This window comes from Arvicola amphibius, chromosome 9 (genome assembly GCF_903992535.2).
Source record: "Arvicola amphibius chromosome 9, mArvAmp1.2, whole genome shotgun sequence".
Taxonomy (NCBI): Eukaryota; Metazoa; Chordata; class Mammalia; order Rodentia; family Cricetidae; genus Arvicola; species Arvicola amphibius.
In genome coordinates this window covers 96,178,171-96,198,876 of record NC_052055.2, presented here as the reverse complement: position 1 = coordinate 96,198,876, position 20,706 = coordinate 96,178,171, and the positions used below count along the sequence as shown (strand labels likewise).

General features: G+C 44.6%; 1 protein-coding gene across 1 annotated transcript in view; it reads right to left on the bottom strand.

The window, feature by feature from the left end:
• The window catches only part of Tmem182 (transmembrane protein 182), a gene marked incomplete at its 5' end in the record, with an annotated part of 55,193 nt that overhangs the window by 6,281 nt on the left and 28,206 nt on the right, over positions 1–20,706 (bottom strand). The window contains one exon of the mRNA XM_038343830.2: positions 6,906–7,043. Within this exon, the coding sequence (XP_038199758.2) occupies positions 6,906–7,043 (138 nt within the window). The remainder of the gene's footprint in view (positions 1–6,905; positions 7,044–20,706) is intronic.

Here is a 20,706-nt window from a genome sequence, read left to right as displayed (position 1 = left end):
GGATTAACTCAGCTGCTGGTTTCTTGGTAGCTGCAGCCCTTTTTCCCTGCAGGCTTCTGCTTCTTGACATCCACAGGCTTCTTTTCTTTCTTACTGTCTGCAGGCTTCTTGTCTGCAGTCCCCTTCTCTGATTTGGCAGCCAGTGCTGCTGCCGCCACTGCCTCCAGTTTCTTCACCCAGAGTTTGTGATTTCTGGCCTGGCAAAGAATGGTGTTCCTGCACATAGTCTTTGCATAAGGGTTCAGCTTCAAGATGATTCTCAGGTTCTTCAGTGAATTCTTCTTCAAGACTCTACGCTAAATCTTCTTGCGTGGTGCTCCGAGGGCTCTTTGGATCTCTGACCTTTTCAAGATTCTGCTAAGGTCTGTGTGCATCATCTTGTGCATGGGACGGCTACGGTTACTCTCATGCCTTGTGCCATACAGCTCATCTAACTCCCGGAAAGCATGTTCCATCCAAATGCAGATAATCTACAGACAATGAGGGTCTCACCTGAAAAGCCGAGTTTCATTCAACCCTAAGGGGGATTCTAATTCACAGTCGCTGAGTTTCAGGACACATTTGAAAGGCACGAGCCTGGATTCTGGCCACCCTGGCTCTCATCACCATCACTGGCTGGAAAGCTTTCCACCGCCGAGTAACCCTGAGCATGCGTCTCACTTCCCCATCTGTTACTTCACTGGTAAAGTGGCGATCATATGAGATCACAGGTAAGACAGAGGTCACGGGGAATGCGATGAGGCCCAGAACCCAGCACTGTGCTGCGAACATGCTGTTCTTAAGAAGCGTCAGCTATCATCACCATTAACATCATCACAGTCATCGTCGTCTTCATCACCATCGGCATCGTCGTCATCTTCAGGGTTTGTCATGAGTTTCCACTAATGGCTAGCGGATGTTGTATCTCGTGTTCTACAGTATCAGAATGTATCATGTGACCCTGCTGTTTCAGAACTGATCTGGAAGCCAAAGAATCCACTCCCGGTTCCTTCCAGCTCTGAGGCAGTATTTACCTCTAGTGTCTTTTCAGAACCGTCCAGCAGATGGCACCAGTCTCCCCAAAGCCTCCCCCTGGATTTTGAAAAACATAAACCACTGCAGACTAGGACTCAACCATCTGAAGGATGTTTTCCCGCTTCACATTTCCAGCTTGTTGAACCTCCCGCCCTCCCCAACAGCCCTCTCAGAAGAGGAAGGGAGATTCGTTGCGTGCAGGCTCCTAGCACAGGTCGATACGGGTGTCCCAGCAGGTCTACACGAAAAGGTGCTTCTACCTACCTCATCCCATCTCCCGGGAGAACTTCACAAGAGGAAAAAGTGCAAGAAGTTCAAAAGTTAGTGAGGAAACAAACACAATATTCCTCAACCATTTACTCATGTTGTTTCTCAGCAGAGGGACAGTTGAGGGGAAACCTGGAACGATACAGGGCATCTGCAGAGAAATGAGATCTCTTACTGTCCAGAGTAGGCAAGTGCAAGGGATACCCACCGCCTGGAAAGAAGAAGAAGGCATATGGAAACAAGCCTAATTGTAGGCAAGACACACTATTTAAAGACCAGCAAAAGTCTTGCTGTTTCACACATCTGCAGCCCCCTGAGATAAGTAGTTAACTATATAACACAATGGTATGCGACTTGAAACAAGTGGGGGCGCCTGAGCTATAGTTCTCAGAACAGTGCCAGGGGGGTTCCGAAGCTACGGGAGGCATTATTTCCACTTGAAGTTCAAGGTTTTCCATCAAGGATTCTCCCAACTTAATATTGCACTGGCTTCTTAAGTGCTAGATGTGTCGGGACAGAAACTAAGCCATGACCTCAGCTGTTCCCAACATGGACACAGGAGAGTTCTGTGTTAGGCGGAGGTGCAGCTCCCTGAAGCACCACCTGTATTTCACCTCTTCTCACGGAAGCATCTGGAGCATGGTTGTAACATTTAAAAATATTTTTAAAATAAAAATCTTTGCAGATTTTCACTTATAGGATTGGGCGAGAATGACTGACTCTAGTTAGCACACAGCATTTGTGCAAAAGGTCAGACCCAGGATAGCAGAAGGGCAATTTGAAAGAAAGCTTCCCCGCATGGCAATAGTATCATACTCAGAAAACACAGCTCGGCCCGGGCCCACATAATGGAACTGAAGACACCATAAACACATCTCACCACGGAGCGCAAAGGTGGCAAGGTGTTCATGGTCTCCTCGGAGCACTACACTCCGCAGATGATCAACTAGAGGACCGCTTCTGCTCCAGGGCTGCACAGCAGGGACATGTCAGTACACACGGTTTCTCCCAAGCGCTCTTTCCACACCTGCCTCCAGCACAGCAGCATTGGAGGGAAAATGGAGCCCGGGCTTTAGAAACACTCCACTGCCCCATGGAAAGTGCAGCTTCTAACTGGTAGGAAAGACAGTCTGAAAGTGACTTTAGCAAAGCCACCATAGCCACGTCTTAGTTCCCAACTGTTCTGCTCACACAGAGTCCCCTGTGCTTGTCGGGCATATGCCCTTCTCAGAGCCAGGAACTTTCATAAGACGGGCACTTGGGGAGCAGGTGCAGCTGGAGACTATGACCCTTGCCTGCCTGTCAGCCATTCCTTCCTAATCCCTTCCTGCTCTGGGTCTCCCATCACCTCCTGTTCTGATGGGGGCCTCTCCACACACTTCTCTCCTGTTCTTTATACGGAGGGGTATGGCCGGAACAAGGTGTGCACAGCGTATCCTGTGTGAATCTTATGTTCAGTCTCAGCCAGAGGGGAAAGCCTCTGAGATAAACACACCAGCTTCTGCTGTTTCTCCTCGCACCCAGGAGAACGTCTCCGGGGTGAGGTTGCTGTGAATGCTCCTGTCACATGCAGAGATAAATCTGATCTCAGAGAGAGCTTGGGAAGCTCTCGCAATATCCTTGATCTGCTGGAGGAAGAAAGGCCGGAACCCTGCTGTCTTTCGAGCCAGCCTTTGCTGACACTACATTTCTAGCATGACTCACATCCCAACACTTTCTCATGGCAATTCTTCCAGAGCAGGAGGGGGCCACAGTACACAGTTGAAGACTGGGATTCCGGCTATTTGTCCCACATGGAACATTTACATACTTCATGCCAGTTCACTCTGCACATGCCCCTGGTGAGCAATACTAGCCCAGGTAATAGCTGTCCTGGAGAAGGAGTGCACTTGAGGTCAGAATGGGACAGAACAGGCGATTAGTACACAAAGTAAGCTCTGCCTCCATCTGCGTGCAGAAGCTAGATTCTCATAGCAGGCGCATCTCTTGCTTCCATCCGTTCAAATCGCCCAGTCATCCTTTGACTAACAAGATGGTGACAACCCAAGAGGCCAGCAGGAGTTTAAGCAAAACTTAGCTTCTCAGTACTCCACCAACTTTGTCTGCTTCTACCACCAACATGAAGACTCAGCCAGTCAGCCAAGGCGCTCCTCAGGACAAGGGAGGTTACTGTACAATGGCAAGAGAGCCCGCTTATTCTGACTAGCTGGTGAAACAGCTTGTGATTTTAACTTTAAATGTATTTGTTTTTATTTTGTATGGATAATATTTTGCCTGCATGTACGTCTGTGTTACAGATGACTGTCAACAGCCATATGGGTGCTGGGAATCCAACCCAGGTCGTCGGGAACAGCAGCTAGTGCTCTTCACCATCTGAGCCACACCTTCAGTTCCCGCCTTCTAGTTATGATGGCTTACTCTTCCTGCCATCGCTATGGGCTGACCAGGTCTTGTCTTTCCATGTCTTTCTCATGCATTGCAATAGCTGCTCTGGTTACATTATGCTAGTGCTAGGGTTAGGAGTGCTCCTCTCTGTAATGTTCTCTATGTAACTAAATGTTTAGATCTCTGTGCCTGCTCATTCTAATCCCTCCTTTTCCCTCCATGTTGATATGCAGAGAGAGGAAGACACTCGTCTTCTCTTCATCAGAGACCTTCATCAGTTTTCTAAGGTTTTCTCAGGTATGTGCATCACTGAGGCATAGACTCGGGGCTACAGCAACCTGGCCAATACTACAGAGTTTGTTCAGAGCTGCACCTTCTCAGGAAACACATCTCCTGGCCTGCCCAGGGGAGGATGTGCCCAGGGTGAGGTTCCCCCTGCTCTCTGAGCCCTGCCCTGACTTGGCACAATGTAGAGCATACCATGGACCAACCCTTTGCTCCCACTGACAGCTGCAACTTCAGTGTCCCTCTGCCAAGCACAGATGCCCCACAGGGGCTTCTGCTGATGACAAAGGCCCTTTGTATGTGCACACACTGCAGAACTGCCGTTTGGAATTCATCTGTGCCCTTCCCTAAGATTCATCTGCCCAAATAAATAAAGTGCTCGGTCCTGTTTGTGGCACTGGAAAACCGGCCGCTGTGCACGAGGACCAAGCTGCAGCTGTTCCTAAGTGCCTGGCGGAGAACAACAGTGGAGCAGAGCAAGCAGGAGAGACTCAAGGAGGCAATGGTCAGACACGCCCTAGAAAGAACGGGAATCTGGAAGCCTCGGTCCATAGACTGAAACTTCTTCAGTGTTGAAACTTATGAAATCAAACCAAATAAAGTATAAGAAGCTCGATTCAGTGCGGTTCTGGAAATTACAGCATATGGCACTGTGCACTCAACATGGCACAAGGAAAACTGCCCTGGCTAATGAATCTGGGGAAAGAAAAGCAGTCCATGGTTCTCTGTAAGATGGTGTGTGGCTGCGAAAGAGAAAATTGTAAGATGGTGATGATAGACAGGTGTCAGGCTTTAAGGCTCCTCTGTCGATAGTGTTCAAGGCTAACCCTGAGTCGTTGAGACCATGATTGCTTATAGACCGCATTTGGTGGTAGAAACGTCTAGCGGAGAGTTAACGTTAGTTGTCTCCGAACACGTGACTTTGCCTGTCCCAAACGATACTATGAACTGTGACGCTTTGTTTCATGCAATGTTACTTCCTGTTCCTGCAAAATCATGCATACAGTATTTATTTTTTTAATTTATTTATTTATTTATTTATTTATTTATTTATTTATTTATTTATCATGTATACAATATTCTGTCTGTGTGTATGCCTGAAGGCCAGAAGAGGGCACCAGACCCCATTGCAGATGGTTGTGAGCCACCATGTGGTTGCTGGGTATTGAACTCAGGACCTTTGGAAGAGCAGGCAATGCTCTTAACCACTGAGCCATCTCTCCAGCCCCCGCATACAGTATTTAAAATTGCGCCATCAAGGAAGTTAAGAGTTCACAGATCTATTGTCGTAAGCACCTACTTCAGTAGCTTCCAGGATAGGCACGGCACCAGCTTGAAGGAAGATGGTATTTCATTTTAAAATCTCTTTGAAGCCGGGCGGCGGTGGCGCACGCCTTTAATCCCAGCACTCGGGAGGCAGAGGCAGGCGGATCTCTGTGAGTTCGAGGCCAGCCTGGTCTACAAGAGCTAGTTCCAGGACAGGCTCCAAATCTACAGAGAAACCCTGTCTCGAAAAACCAAAAAAAAAAAAAAAAAAAAAAAATCTCTTTGAAAAGCATGTGATGTCCTTTACATAAAACACCCCAAATAGACAAATACATAGAAACAGGTAGGAGGTTAGTAATTTCCTGTAGAGGGGGAGAAAGAGGGACGATGGGGTTCCTTTGCAATATGATTAAAATATTCTGAAATCACATGGTTCTGATGTTTGTGCAAGTCCATGACTGTACTAAAAATTCCACTGACTTGCACAACTAAAAATGGTACAATGAGCGGTAGGTGGGTTCTACCTTAGTAAAGACGGGAAAAGACTAATTGGCCATGAGCTCCAGCAGGTGCATCCAACTCAAGGAAGGCATCCGAACAGAACCAGTTAAACAGGCTGCTCCTCAGAATGATGCTGCATAGGAAAGGAGCCTTATGTGCTCATTATCTTGATTAGGAAGAGCTAAGCATTGTGTTATGTAAAAAGGGGTATCGCTAACTAGTCACTGGTTGAAATTAGAAAGACAGCACCGCGTGCTGTCATGCAGTGGTCCTAAAGACAGCAAAATGCCCATCAGTCCTTTTCCTGTAACCTTCACTATGGTCTCACCTAGAAACACTCCATTCTCAGGATGCCACAGGAGAGCACAGCATGGTGAGTTTGATAAGTCATGCTCAAGTCTGTCTGTCCTGTTGTTTTTGTGGTGGCTGTTTGGTTTATTTTGGGTTTCGGTTTTTGTTAGCTGACATAAGCTAGTTACCTGCGAGAAGGAAACCAGAATGGATAAGATTCCTCCGTAAGATTGGCCTATATGTGACTCTGTGAGGCATTTTCTTAACTAGTGTTTGGTAGGGGGGAGGGCACTGCCCAGCGTGAATGGTGATAACTCTTCAGGTGGTCCTGGGGTCTATAAGCAAACAGGCTGAGCAAACAGGAGCAAGGCTGTCAGTCAGCAGCTCTCGTCCACGGTCTCTACTTCAGTTTCTACCTTGAGTTCCTGCCCTGACCTCCTTCTTCCAATGATGAAAAATGTAAGTGAAATAATTTTCTTTCCTTCCCAAGTTGATTTTGGTCGTGGTGTTTCGTCACAGCCACAAGAAACTTAATTAAGACACGGCCTGCCCTCTAGAAATTTGTCATTGTCAATATCAGCCTTCCGTTTGTATGTTATGGGACAGGTATAGAAGATACGTTACAGACAAAGAATTGTAGACTAGATCCCTTACAGCAAGGCAATTCATTAGCTTTGGTGCTTACATTTGTCTACCAGGTATTCAACAGGCAAAGGCTGCCAGCTCATGGAAATGGGAAGGCTATAGAAAGTGGCCAGCACATAGTGAAGAATTATGGTATCTGAACATCACTGTATTACCATTAATAAAAGTCTGAACGCTAGACCTATGTCTAAAACTGACAGTGGGAATACAGGGCACGTGGCTAGAACCCAGGCTTTGGGTGCTTCACCTACCTGCGGCAATGTAGGAGCCTCCTCCAGCTTTATAGAGAAAGTGACTGGCAAAGGGGGCCGCACAGATGATGAGAAAGCTCGCAGTCAAGGCAGCCACCACCCCCAGAAGCAGCAGGACTGCCCAGAAGCCGCGGTAAACTGGAAACCAAAAACAAAGGAAGAGAAGGTTAGCCCTCAGTGGAGCAGGCTGTTCTGCAGGGGAGTTTGTTCTTCACTAGTCTAATATCAAACCAGGACTGCTGTGCAGAGACTCACACAGGGGACCGGGGTGACCTTGAACAGGAACCCTCGGCAGGAAGCCAGGCTCTGCCATGCCCCTGTGGACACACTTCAGTAACGCTTCTTGTTCAGCATTTGTACCACGCAAATTCTAAATATGCCACAGGAACTCATTCCTCTGGCCTCGTTTTCCACTTGGGAAGTAGGACTACTTACGGCTTTGCCCGGTGTGATCACAGATCAGCGATTCACACCAGTCATCCAAGGGCCACACACAACCCTATAACGCATAAACACTGCCTCGTCTCACTAAGGTCATATTTGTTCAATGATGAGCCTCTGATAACCCTAACCAAAAACATAAAACAAACCAAAAGCTGACTTCTATTTAGACTGCGGGTCTCATGGAAACTATTCGTATGATAATAAAAGTTACACCATTAAGAAAAATTGTATCAGGAAAAAAAGAAACTTCATATCAGACACGTATGGAATGTGGCTCTTAATAAGTATTTGTATTACAGGGAGAAAGTGTCAACGTGAAGTTGTGTAGGGGTCTTTTTCTCAAGGACAGGCAGGGCTGAGGTACCGCATGCAGCCAGTGATTAATGGCCTATGGGCCTGGTGATTTACAGTAATCAAATGAAAAGGCATCCTAATGATCATTTCTGAGCTGGATAATTACCAATCTATTAAACAAATCCATCATTTCCCTAAGGCAAAAATGCTAAAACGAGTTCTCTTCAGTGCAAATGGGGGTGATCTCAGGGAGACGTATTAGCCAAATTACAATTTTCTTAAGGAAAACATAGAATCTTTATTGGGAAATAAAATGTATGTTTCTCAACCCTGCCTGCAAGGAATAAGAATGTCAATCAAGTGGAATCTTAAGAAATAAAGGGCAGGGTAACAGAAAGCTGAAAAGAGGGGCCATCACAGTTCGGTGGGAGGAATAAGAATGTCAATCAAGTGGAATCTTAAGAAACAAAGGGCAGGGTAACAGAAAGCTGAAAAGAGGGGCCATCACAGTTCGGTGGGAGGAAAGGCTGCTGTTGGTTGGGAGTGGCTCAGTTCTGATTGCAGGGGTGAAAATGTTAGCTTTCCTCTGCCTTTTCAGTGCTGACCACTTGGCCATAGCTTTCAGGCCTGCTGTGATATATATCTTGTAACTGGAGTCAGGATGGCAAAATGTTCAGTAATCAAGAAACACCATTCTCCCCTTCACTCTAGAAGATCTGCATTAAAATCCATCAGTCCTGATTGAACCTAATCATGTGCTCTGTAATGTTTCCTATTCGTATCTATATATCCCCTTTTGTGTGGCATCTTTAGCTTTCATCTGAAGAGCACTCTGCTGTGATTCAGAGAGCAAAAGAGTCACCCCCTCATTAGAGACTGTCTGGTTTGTTAACAAGACTGGAGGCTACTCATAATGGCTCCCTGCTGTTCATAACACGTACCAGAAAGAGCATCAGCCACTGCACCCTCAAATCTCAACAAACTCCAAGATACCCACACCTTGAGTAGAAATAGAGACAGATTCCCAACTGCCATAAGTAGGAATCATAAGAAAATATTTATTAAGAGTTTGTTAGGAAAAATTAACCCAAAGAACAGGGCAGTGAAGATCACTAAACATGTACAATTAATTCTGCATAGTAGTATGTGTTCATGTGGGAGTATGTACATATGTGCCTGTGTGTGTGCATGAGTATCTGGCTGTGTGTGCTTGTGAGTGTGCAGATATGTGTAAGTTACCACAGCCGGGAATATAACAGCACAATTAGCATAAATTCTGAATTCCTATGTAAATAGAAAAACAAAATTCCAGGTACTTATTTTCCACTATGAATACAATAAAAAGGCACTAACACCTCACTAATGTAAATGATGGTTGGCAAAATCAGCCCCAAGCTTTAATTATGAGTTGTTTTAGAGTAAATTCTATTCTATTCCAAGCATTCACACCCATCAGAAGCCCCCAAGAATGGCCCCGAGGTTGCTGATAACCAGAAACCACCAGATTTAGCAATTGCATGATGAAGGCTGCCTACATACAAAGACTCAATCCTTTCATTCACAAGTTCATGAAACCTGGGGAAGCAGACTCATATAACACAGTGATAAGTGCTTCCATGGAGGCGGGCTTTACTGTATACTACGGTGTCATTTCAAAGCTGAGCAACAGCAAGAGAAAATACACCGGGTTTGGCCTTAATGTTTGCCTTGCTGTTTCAGGAAGGATCATTTGGGGGTCAGGGCTCATTCTAACTGGAAGAGGGGAGAATTCCAAAGGAGTTGTAGGAGGGATCATCTCGCACAGATGCCGCTCTGGTAGAATAAGAAAATGAGGGACCAGGAAGGGTGGCAAAACCTATATGACATTCCAAAGACTTGGGCCTATTTCTTTCCAGGGCTAGAGAGTCCCTGAAGGTCATTCATCAATTATCAAAGAAATTGGTACTGAAATACAAACATCTTTGAACTAATAGAAAAAAATGACAGAACAAGTTATTGTAGCACTACAAGCGGGGGTTCATAAAGGGCTGCCCTACAGCTGAACCATTGGGGTAGAAATGAATTAGATGGTGATATTACTGTGGTACTGGTAATGAGAAACCAGCAAGAAAAATGAACGTCTTCGCTATCTTTTACACATATACACACACAGTTAGTTAATCCTGTCAAGTTACAAGTATCTTCTTGACATTTTATAATTTATAATTTAGATAATGAAACTTCTTTCGTCCAAAGGACGGAGGGAGAAGTCAATCCAAATGACCACAATCTCAGCTCTGTAGTGTTTCGTTATTGGGTTGCACACACCTATTCAGTTACAAATATTTTATCTCTAGCTCACAGATATCTGGTACACACTCTTCAAACCTTGCCTTATTGCCTCCGATAGACACAGGGCTAGTCCAGTGAAACCTGTTCCCGCACAACTTCTGGAGCTTAAATGCTGCCAACAAAGTCAAAACAAATCCCATAGCTCCACCTCCCTCCAGCACAAACAAGTACTCAGAGATGTGTTGCTGCTGCCTGAGGCAAGATGCTTGTCCTGAAGGCTTGTAATCCCGTCCTTGAACAGCTTTTCTTGGCGGGGACAAAGGGGACTAAAAATACAGGAGTGTCTGCCCCAAGGCAGGAGGACAGTCTGTACAACACGTCCACATCTGTGGACTGACCCAGCTTAAGCCGCCACTCTTCACTATCAATGGACTATCCCAGGACCGAAGGTGCAATAAGAAACCTGGTGAAATTATCCACTCCCCTGCTGTGAAACTAGCCGAAGTGCCAAAGAGTGAGCATGCTGGGCAGGAGGGGACAGGGCTCCACCTTCATTCTGGCTCGGGGAAGACTGTGTTTCTTCCAGAATGGTAGATAGTATTCAGGTGTAAATGCATTCATTCCTATTATACCACAAACGCCTTCTAAGGAGACTGTGGGTGGAAATGGAGCCTTCTCTGATGCTGGGACAGAGGGCTTTGCTGTGCTGGAGACAGTAACAGCAGTAGCTACAATGATGGGAATGTCTGGTCCCCAACTTACAATGGTCCCACTTGAAATTTTCTTAATTTATCCAGGTGCTAAACAGTCTGCCATTGATATATACCAGAATCTGAACTGATCCTTCCCTAGGCTAGTGCTATGGATTATCTCTAGTGATTGTATGAAGCCTGAGCCAGCTACAGTTCCCTGTCTGGTCTGTTGTCACAGAGAGAAATCAACCGGTAACTACAGCTGGCCACACTTCTGAACTATGATGGTGAGCAGGCTAGTGTATCTCAAACACTTTCAACATATGTTGGCCTCATTGGTACATCTCCTTGTGAGTCAAAAAAGCGCCTGGGATACTACAGTACAGCTTGGTAGCAGCAGCATCCAGAGAGCTGTCATCCAGAGCAGGGAAGAATGAGACAGTGTGTACAAAGTCCTGTGATGTCCAATCCAAGAGACCACGTGAGTGCCCTGGACTTACCCTTTGGCTCAAAAGAGGGGCGGTGTTTTCATCAGGCTTCAAGGACTCTTCAAAGCTCTGTCTAGTCAACAGCGTTCCTCCTTGTGATGGACTGCACGTCTCTGTCTTTCCTGTCCCTTACCCGTGTGCTGAAGAAGGACTAAGACCCAGGGAGAGATCATTGGGAGATAGGGGCCTTTGGAAAGGAAATGGTTTTGGATGCGATCATAAGGTTGGGGTCTTCTAATGGAGTCAGCGGCTTTATAGAATGAGGAAAATATAGCTAGTCCCTCTCAGCCAAGCGAGGACAGTATAAGAAGACAATCAACCATGAGAGCTCCTCTCTGGAACCCAGCCACGCCTCATCCTGACTCCCTCCCTCCAAAACAGCAGCAACAAACAATCCCCTGCTTCTTCAGCCACGAGGGCTATAGTGTTTGTTTCGGCAGCTGACTGAAGGTGCTACCTATCCCCTAGAACCTGACCACCACCCTTCTCTCTTTGGAGCGACACATCAAGTTATGCCCTGGCCTGTCCATAAAACCAATGAGTAGGCCAAGAAGGGAAGTAGACAGATTCAAGAGATGGAATGCCCGTTCTCAGTCACAGACTCATGACCCATGACTCAACTTCCTGGCCTCTCCTTGTCTGCTTCCTTCCTTAATATGTGACAATAGTGTTTCCTATTTTCTGGCACTGTAACCTGAAGCAGAACACCTGACCGAGGACTCACTAATATTCTTGACATATGCCAGTCTCTAGAATGAATACTCTGCCCTCCAGTCTCTCTGTGTGGACACTCTCTCCCACTGCTAGACAGTGAACTCCTTCCAGGGCCAACACTGGACCCTCTTGTCTTTCTAACTCAGGCGGAAGCTTTGGCTTGACATGAAATAAATGCTCAATAAAATATGAATGAGTAAATGATCATTAGCTCTTCAGCTCGTCTTCATTGGAGTCTCAATATTAATGGGATATGCAGTGCTCATGGAATAGAGTGAAGTTAATTAGCTCAAAGGGAAATAAATCTACTGTCTAGACCTCTTTGTCACAGTGACTGAATTTGCACTGGGATGAAACAGAGTCATGTAGAAGAATAGCTGAGGGGTCAAGAGAACAGATGCTAACACCTGGGGTCTTAAAGCCATGGCTTCTGTCTCCACATTTCCTTATCTCCACACAGCAGTGTGTCACTATGAATCCAGGGAGTGGAGGTTTCTAGGCTAGGACCTCCTGCCATGATTCTTGCCCCACTCTGAATGCCTAAAGCAGGCCAAGTTTCCCACTTATCTGCTCTCCTTTTCATTCAACAAACAAAAAACATCTGATTGACATTTAAGAAGACCCCATGGCCTTAGCAGCAATCCATGAGGGGAATGTTTATAAAACTACTTTACTCCACATGTTTTAAACACAAAATGGTAATCTCCTTGCCCCAAACTGTTGAGCAGATCCTAGGAAGGCACCAGCAGAGGATCACTATGGAGGACTCTATTCTAAGAGTCCTGGGATCTTGGCATCCTGATTTTCCTACTCCAGATGACTTGATTCTGCAAATCTCTAACATCCTGAAAAATCACATCTTTCCAGGCAATGTCGAGGCCCTCCATTAAGGAACGCTATTATAAATAAAGAATTTTCTTCTTGGTATCTGACTCAAAGGAGTTTCTACCATACACCCAAAGAGAAAATACTTTAAGAATTAAACGATGTTAAAATGCTTTGCTGTTTTCTTCTATGTGTGTCATAAGATACACAACAAAAGGAGTGATCAGCATCTCGATGAAATCTCATTTTTGCAGTCACCAAATTGAAATTCTATCGTATGTCAGCTGCTATGGCAGGTAATCAATTACTGTATCATTAAAAATGCAGAAAACGTAGAGAAATGCTCAACAAGATGGCAGTCGGTGATCAGCTGTGCCAAGGTTAGGGGTGACAGGTTGTTGGTACATCACACAGACCATAGAAAGGGGGCCAGGCCCTGTCTTAGCACATTGCTCAAGGCTTCTTGGGGAAAGTGGGTTTGAGGGGAGGAGAGGGCAGGAATGGCCAGGAAGAAAGGCAGTCCTGAGACAGCACAAACAGGGAGATGGAAATGAAGGGGAGAAATACAGCAGTACCTGCCAGTGGCTTGGTATAAAAGTGCAGGACACTGACAAGCTTGAAGCTAGGGAAGGGTTTCAGTGGGGGGGGGGGGGAGAAGAGATACTTAAGGATGCTCCTGATATCGTATACTGATTTTTATAAGTAACAGTTCTGTCTCAAGTTTTATGATTTTCCATCCAGAAAAGATTTTTTTTTTTAAAAAAAAAAAATCACAAATAACTCTCTAAATCCTGTCTACATGTATTGTTGTCAAAGCCATCAAGAAAACAATTTGGTTTTACATCAGAAAAGAAGTAAGAAAAGGGCAAAACCTCACATCCTCTTTGCCTTTTATAGAACTTTATTCCCTTGGAGGTTAAGAATTTTGAGACAGGCACCAAAACCTGATGGTACTTCACAGAAGTGACGTTGTCTCATGGAGAAAGTGAGATGAGCCAAAGGCATTCCCAAGGAAAGGAAGCTGAAGAGGTGTAGTATGAGCTGTGGTCTGCGTTCCTGCCGCCCTGCTCCCAGCCACCAGCTAGCGTAGCCCCAGAAATAACAACACACAAATTGTATTCTTTTAAATACTGTCTGGCCCATTAGTTCCAACCTCTTATTAGCTAATTCTCACATCTCTTGCTTTAACCCATATCTAATAATCTGTGTAACACCACAAATGGTGTCTTACTGGGAAAGATTCAGCACGTCTATCCTGGTGGCTGGCTTCATTGCATCTGTCTCCCTGAGGAGAGGCATGGCAGTCTGGCTCAGAGAGCAGAGGCATGGCAATTTATTAACTTCCCTTCCCAGCATTCTGTTCTGTCTACTCCGCCCACCTAAGGGCTGGCCAATCAAATGAGCCAGGCAGTTTCTTCATTAACCAATGAAATAAACTCAAACAGAAGACCCTCCCACATCAAAGAGGAAGGACTACAGAGTTTTTAGAAGTAAAAACACAAGCAGGAGAGGCACTGGCTGCCGAGGTGGCCTTCTGCCAGCACCTGTGGCATCCGTCCACCAGCTGATGTCCCTGTAAGAGGCTGGTCAGTGCAGAAACAGGAGGGGGTGGGTTTGGCTGTGAACCATGTGTGCAAGTTGCTGGTCTTAAGAAAGGTGACAGAAGACAAGTGGATCCTAGAACAAACACGACAGTTGGGACATCTGGGACACCCGCATCTACTCTGTGGCCAACTTTCTTTTTTTTTTTTTTACAGTGTGGACACATGGTGAATGGGTCTGGTCTGTGTCATCCTAATATATAGGGTTATGGTAAGTTGGTCATTTGAAAGGAAACGGACTAAGAGAGAACAGTACCTACCACTGCGGGGGACTCTGTGATATTTCCCTATCTGTTATATGTGTGCAGCCACCAAGGAGCAAAGCCATTTACTAGAATTTTCATTGCTCTGAGCTCTTACAAGAAGAAATCATAGATCTGGCCATGTACTTGGCTAGAGTGTATTCATATACAGTAGCCCTGTATTTAGGTCCCATCAACATTTGTAATTTGGTGTCTATTATGCAGGCTCAGCCAACTTTTGTTCCCAGCTATGGGATGCTTCTCCAACCACTGAAATTGTCTAAAATCCATTTACTTCTCCTCCCCTAGAATTCACCTCAACCCCTCATTCTCTCGTCCTTTGCAGAGAAAGCATATGGAAATTTCTAAATCATGCCGAGCTTGTGGGGAATTGCCCATTTTGCTCACTCCCTTTTATCCATGTGCTCAATATTTACATCTTTTCTTCCACTTAATCTTTGGTCAGCCCGTATCAGCAAACCTTCAAGGGGCCAAAGAAAGGCTTCCCTGTGATCCCTGCAGTGAAGATTCATACTTGCCCCACTAAGTAAGAGGCACGCTCCTGGTCCTTCAAAGTCAGCATTTACTAACCTCAATCAGAAGAACCTGCCAGGGATCTATCTGCCCCCTTTGTGGTGTGGAGCCCAAGAGATGCAATGGAAATACACAGTGGTAGCCTTGCTCACTTTCCTCTTTCTCACCAGCTGTCCTGACGCTACTTGTCATGTGCTCTTCAGAAGACAGCCTCCCTAGTTTCCTGTTTCTTTTCATAAAGAGATTGAAGCAGCACCCTCAGCGGTCACCTCCAGCTCCTCTCTATTGAGTCCCAGCAAGTTCACTGTCAACACACCCCTTCGTAGTGAGCTGTATGCACAGAACCCCCCAATCTCGACTGGAAAGAAGCACCTGTCTCCAACTGCCTGTCTGTACGGAGGAAATCACTGCAAAGATCCAGTCCAGGGTTCCCCCAGCTTCTCCCCGCACTTTTGTAGGGGAGCTTGCCTAACACACTTAGCTGCAGCAAAAGGACAGTTTTGGAAGACTTCCTTCCCTAGCTGCTGGACACCAGGAGCTGTTAGAGCCAACACCCTCTGATAGTGGCACAACTGTTGCTGCTCTGGAAACAAATTAGCAAGCTGACTTCCAAAAATATCCCCCACAGCACTAAAGCAAAAGACCTTGGTTGCAGATAGAGCCTTGGCCGTGGACTGACAGGAGGCAAGGACTTGAAAAATACTTGAAAACCCACTTTAGATAAGGCAAGGCCATTTTTAAATACTTGTTTTTACATCTCAGCTTCATTTTCCTCTCAGCGCCCCCAAACTAACTTGTGAAGACGGAGAGACACTTACTCACTACACCAAAACTAAAAGGGAAAACTTGAGACCTTACTGAATCTTGTAAATGAATCAGCGTGTTTTGTTTGAAAGTCTACATCAGTATGAGGAACACACCATTGGTCTTCCTTACAATGCTATAGAAAACTGAAGTTTCCTATTTTTTTAAGCCACACCCACACTAAAGTTTCTAAAGATACCTCAGACTGTGGAGAGTTAGAATAGCACAGATGGGTAGCCAAATCTTTTATGGACTTTCTATAGTAGCCATATATCACCTGCCTCTGTATCTAATCTAACGCTCTCTCTACTATTATGTAAAAACCACTTTTAATACATACGGTTAGCAGATCATTAGTTCCCAGCAATCCAAAAGTTAAGAATGTCACCATTATTATCTGAAAACTGTATTCTGCTAAAAACTTATCCAATGTCCTATTGATCTATTTGATAAGAGTCTTGATTTATTCCATTCTTTTGTTCTATGACTGTAAATGTGCATGCAATCCCCTTCTAGGGTATGACACTGTGTATGTAATCTTTTGGGAAGTAGAACTTGTTTGTGTTAGTATTGATTATGAAGCAAGTAACAGGAATGGAAGAAATTAATAATTCAGTAACATCATTGGATGGAAAAATTTAATCCTTATTTCTTTGGTTTCCAAATGACTGCTTCAAGTGCTACCTTGAGGCAATCAAGCCTCGTATGCAACACACAGAGGTACAGCAGGTGAGCTGGCGTAAGCATTGCATGGAATGTTAGCTTCATGCTTTTACCTTGTCCCCGCTGCTCTATAGAATTATAATCGGAAAGAAAACAGAGGTGTTTAATCCCAGCATTTGGGAGGCAGAGGCAGACAGATCTTTGGGAGTTTGAGGCCAGCTTGGTCTACAGAGTGAGTTCCAGGACAGATGGGGCTCCACAAAGAAACCCTATTTTGAAAAACAAATTGTAAAATACAGCAAGAAAGTTTTAAAAATAAAAACTAAAAATTTGTTGTGACGATTTTATACATTATAAGTGTTAACAGGCTTCTATAAGCAGATCAAATAAAGAAGAGCTTAAGTAACTGACTACTTTAAAAGTCAGACGGTATCACTTTGACATTTTTTTTTTGCTTTCGGCATTTTTACTAATTTCACAGGGTCAAGTTCCTAATGTTGGCCCTGGAATTCCAATAGTACTCATGTTCATTATGTTTTGTGAAACTATAATAAGAACTTACAGACTTGAAGGCCACTCTTTATAAAAAGCACTAACTCTTCATGGGAGCCAGTGACCCAAGATGGGCAGCCATGCCCTTCTGCCTTTGCTTTGTGTCTGTCTCCTTTGCCCCCTTAGACTCTGAGGCAGAATCCTGTGCACTTAGGCATATAGGCATGCCAGCCACCTAAGGAGTGTGCATTAAAGATGATAATCCTCTACCTTCAAGGCCGATAAGAATAAGTTATTTCTAAAACTTGGTGGTTATAATCAACAATTTGAATTGCTAGTTTTCTGTTGGCCTGATCCAGATCATGGGCAGTATGCAGAAGCCTCCAGTGATTTCCCTACACCTGAAGACCGGTCCTGCCTGTCTGGCTGGTTCTTTTCTTTGAGTCAATCTGTCCTACAGGCACACGAATTGATAGATAAATATCCTGTGACAAATCAAAACTCCTCACCAGGTAGCTGTGACTTTCTTACTGAAGACAAGCCACTCTCTGACCCTCCCAACATCACCCTAGGACTTGGTTAGTCCTTCAGAAAGATGGGCTTCATCATGACTCTGCGGCTTTTCCCCTACACTGAGAAAAAACTGCTTTTCTGTCTTCATCTTCTCCATTGGCCTTGGGGACTCAGTGGTTGTTGGTGGCTCATTAGAACCGCCAGAACCGGGTCTCTGGGCTAAGAGTCCAGTTAGAATAGTGGGCCTGACTAAGAGAACTACACGTGGTAAAACATTTCACTAAACAGTCTTTGCTGTTGCCCACAAGATGCTAAGCTCCACAGTGCCCACTGTTAGTTCCCTGCGCGGGTCCCTGCTTCTTACTCTGATTTCATCAAGGGAACATCTTAGGGTTGTCCCTGCGCTGACCTGTCCCTCTGTCCCCATTTTGCAAAGAGCTTCCTCTCTTTTGAAGCTTTAAAGCTACCTCCATACAGTGATTGCTAAATATGCGTTTCCTGCCTTCAACCCCAGACTCCAATCCCAAAGCTGATATAACGCTCATTTAGCATGCTTAAATGCTTACAAAGCCCGTCCAGCCTTCCTCATCTCCAGCACTTGTATCGCCATTGTCCTAGTTGCTAAGGACAAAACAGAGTTATCATTCCGTGTCCTTTCTGTCACTCCCCACATCTAATCCATCAGTAAATCCTGCCAGCTGTCTCCGCACAATATAACCAACTAAAGAGACCTTCTGGCTCCAGGAAGATGAGTAAACACACTTGTTTCATTCTTTCTGCCAAGCACAACTAAACAGCCTGGATATCACACATAAAACTAGTGTTAGAAAGACACATAAATTTAGACAGCAGAAAGCAAGCAAGCTGGGGACCTTTGGGCTCAAGGAACAGCACAGCGATGGGTCGCCAGGGCTTCCTCGCTGCCCTGTGTGTCCAAGAATTGGAATTAAGATGAAAAAGACTGAAAAGACTAGACAATCAATTGTGCATCGCATCCAAAACAGGCCTTTGACTCTGGCCAAATGCTAGCGGAAAGCAGAGAAGTTCAAGAAGCACTTCCACCAAACACCATGGGAGAGAGGTTATTTTGGTTCATCCACTTAGCATCCAAGAAGTCTGGACATTTATGGCCTCCAGGTGGCAGTGAGACCACCCTGCACGATAACAGTGGAGAGCATGTGGGGTGCCAGGACTTCTCACCATCAGAAACAGAGATGGAGCCAAACCTTTCCTCCCAGGATGCAGTTATAGGAGGCTCCTGGAGAGGCAGAGCATTTACCATCTTGTTCCCACTTTTCCCAAGCCCTACCCTTGCATGTGAAGGCTATGGATGGCATTGTAATGTGGCCTAATCCAGCCAGGACAGCATCAGAGGAAGCAAATGTGAGCCAGGACCCTCACTGTCATCGGAACAAGGCACATAAACATACAGGTGTCACAGGCTATGGAGGGAGATGCTTAGAGCCACCTCCATGAGTAGTATCAAGAAAACCTGACTTAAGTTACACTTTTAAACAGGTCCATGATTATATAATAGCCTATTCACTAATTGATTCAGTTCCTACTTAAACATCTTCAGTAAAGCAATGATCAGGGTAATTGCGACATTAATGAAAAGCAGAGTCCTCAGACACCAAGGCCACGGTGCAGAGGCTTGTTATCTGATGAAGGCTTTGAAGCTGTTGTTATGGAAACACTTCAGGAACAAATTTGAAAATCCCTGAACCAAATAAAAACTGGAAGGTACAATGAGCATTTTTAAATGAAAACTGAGTTATCTCAAATAACTGAAACAAGAACAATTAACAAATGTGTTAAATATCAGGATGAAGAGAGGAAAGGAAACACACTTTGAATGCAGTAACAGAAATCCTCTTATCTGCACAAGACTGGAGATAGACTTACAAAGATGATCAGAGACTAAAAGCTGTAGAATTATGACAAAATATGAAGGATGTATGTCTTCTGTGTCTCGAAGGTTAAATGAAATAAGACCAGGGCGAAAAAGACATTCAAAGAAATGATTGCTGAAAGTTTCACCAGAAGATGTAAATGTACAGATCAAAGTAGCCAGGCTAAGCCCAAGCGGCTTAAAGCCAAAGAGATTCACAGAGAAACTTTAACACCAGCAGCAAATGCATCAAACTTCTGGCACTTGGCAGGAGGCAAAGAAAAGCATACCCAAACGGTGAAGGAGGATAGCTCCTTACACAGACAGAAACATGGCACCACTGAATTTATGAGAGCACTGGGCATGTCCTTCGAACCCTGAAAGGTAAGAGCTGTGAGCTTCAGACTTAACACCGAGAATGAGGACAGCATTGGGCAACGAGAGAGACACCACAACACTATCAGATAACTAAAAATAGTAAAATCTGTCACCACCAGAATTGCTTAAAAACACAAAGGGAATCTTCTAAGTAAAAATAAAACAGCAGTGCTCTATCAAAAAATAGTAAGACCAATCATAAAAATATGAGTGAGTACAATACCTATTATTTCTCCTCTTGAGTTTTCTAAGTCATGTTTGATGATAAATTTTTTTAAAGTAACTTATTGCATGTGACTCTTAGTATAGGTGAAACTTGAGAGACAATTGTCATTGCCATGGTAAAGGAATATAAAGAAACTAGTTTTCCACCACACTCCTAAGCCAGTTTCACAATTGGCTATGACAATGTATTTCTTTTAGATATTGAGGGATGACCATTAAGGTATACAAACAGGTCAATTGAAAGCCACTATAGGCCAAAACAAAGCTCAGTAGTTAGGAATGCTTGTTGTTCCTCCTGAAAACCCAAGTTTAGTTCCCAGCTCCTTTGTTGAGTAGGTTACAACCACCTGTAAATTTAGCTCCATGGGATCCTTCTTCCTTTTTTCCTCTCTGCAAGGGTGCAGACACATGCATATGTGGCATATTTACAATGCATACACATAAATAAAAGGAAAGCTTAATACTGCTACAAGTGAGGCTACAGTAAGTGTCTGTGTTGGGGTTCTGGGATACAGGAGTTTACAGAACTGTAAAACAACTATGTCACACCATAATGCTCAACCTCACAGAATACATAAACATAAAAAGTAAACCTTAGTGAAAATTATAGGTTTTAATTACTAATGATGTAAATATTGTAAAATGAGATACTGTGTAAATGAAAAAAGAGCAATTCTTTACTTTCCATTCATTTTTCTATAATTATGAAACCACTCTACAGCATTCCTAA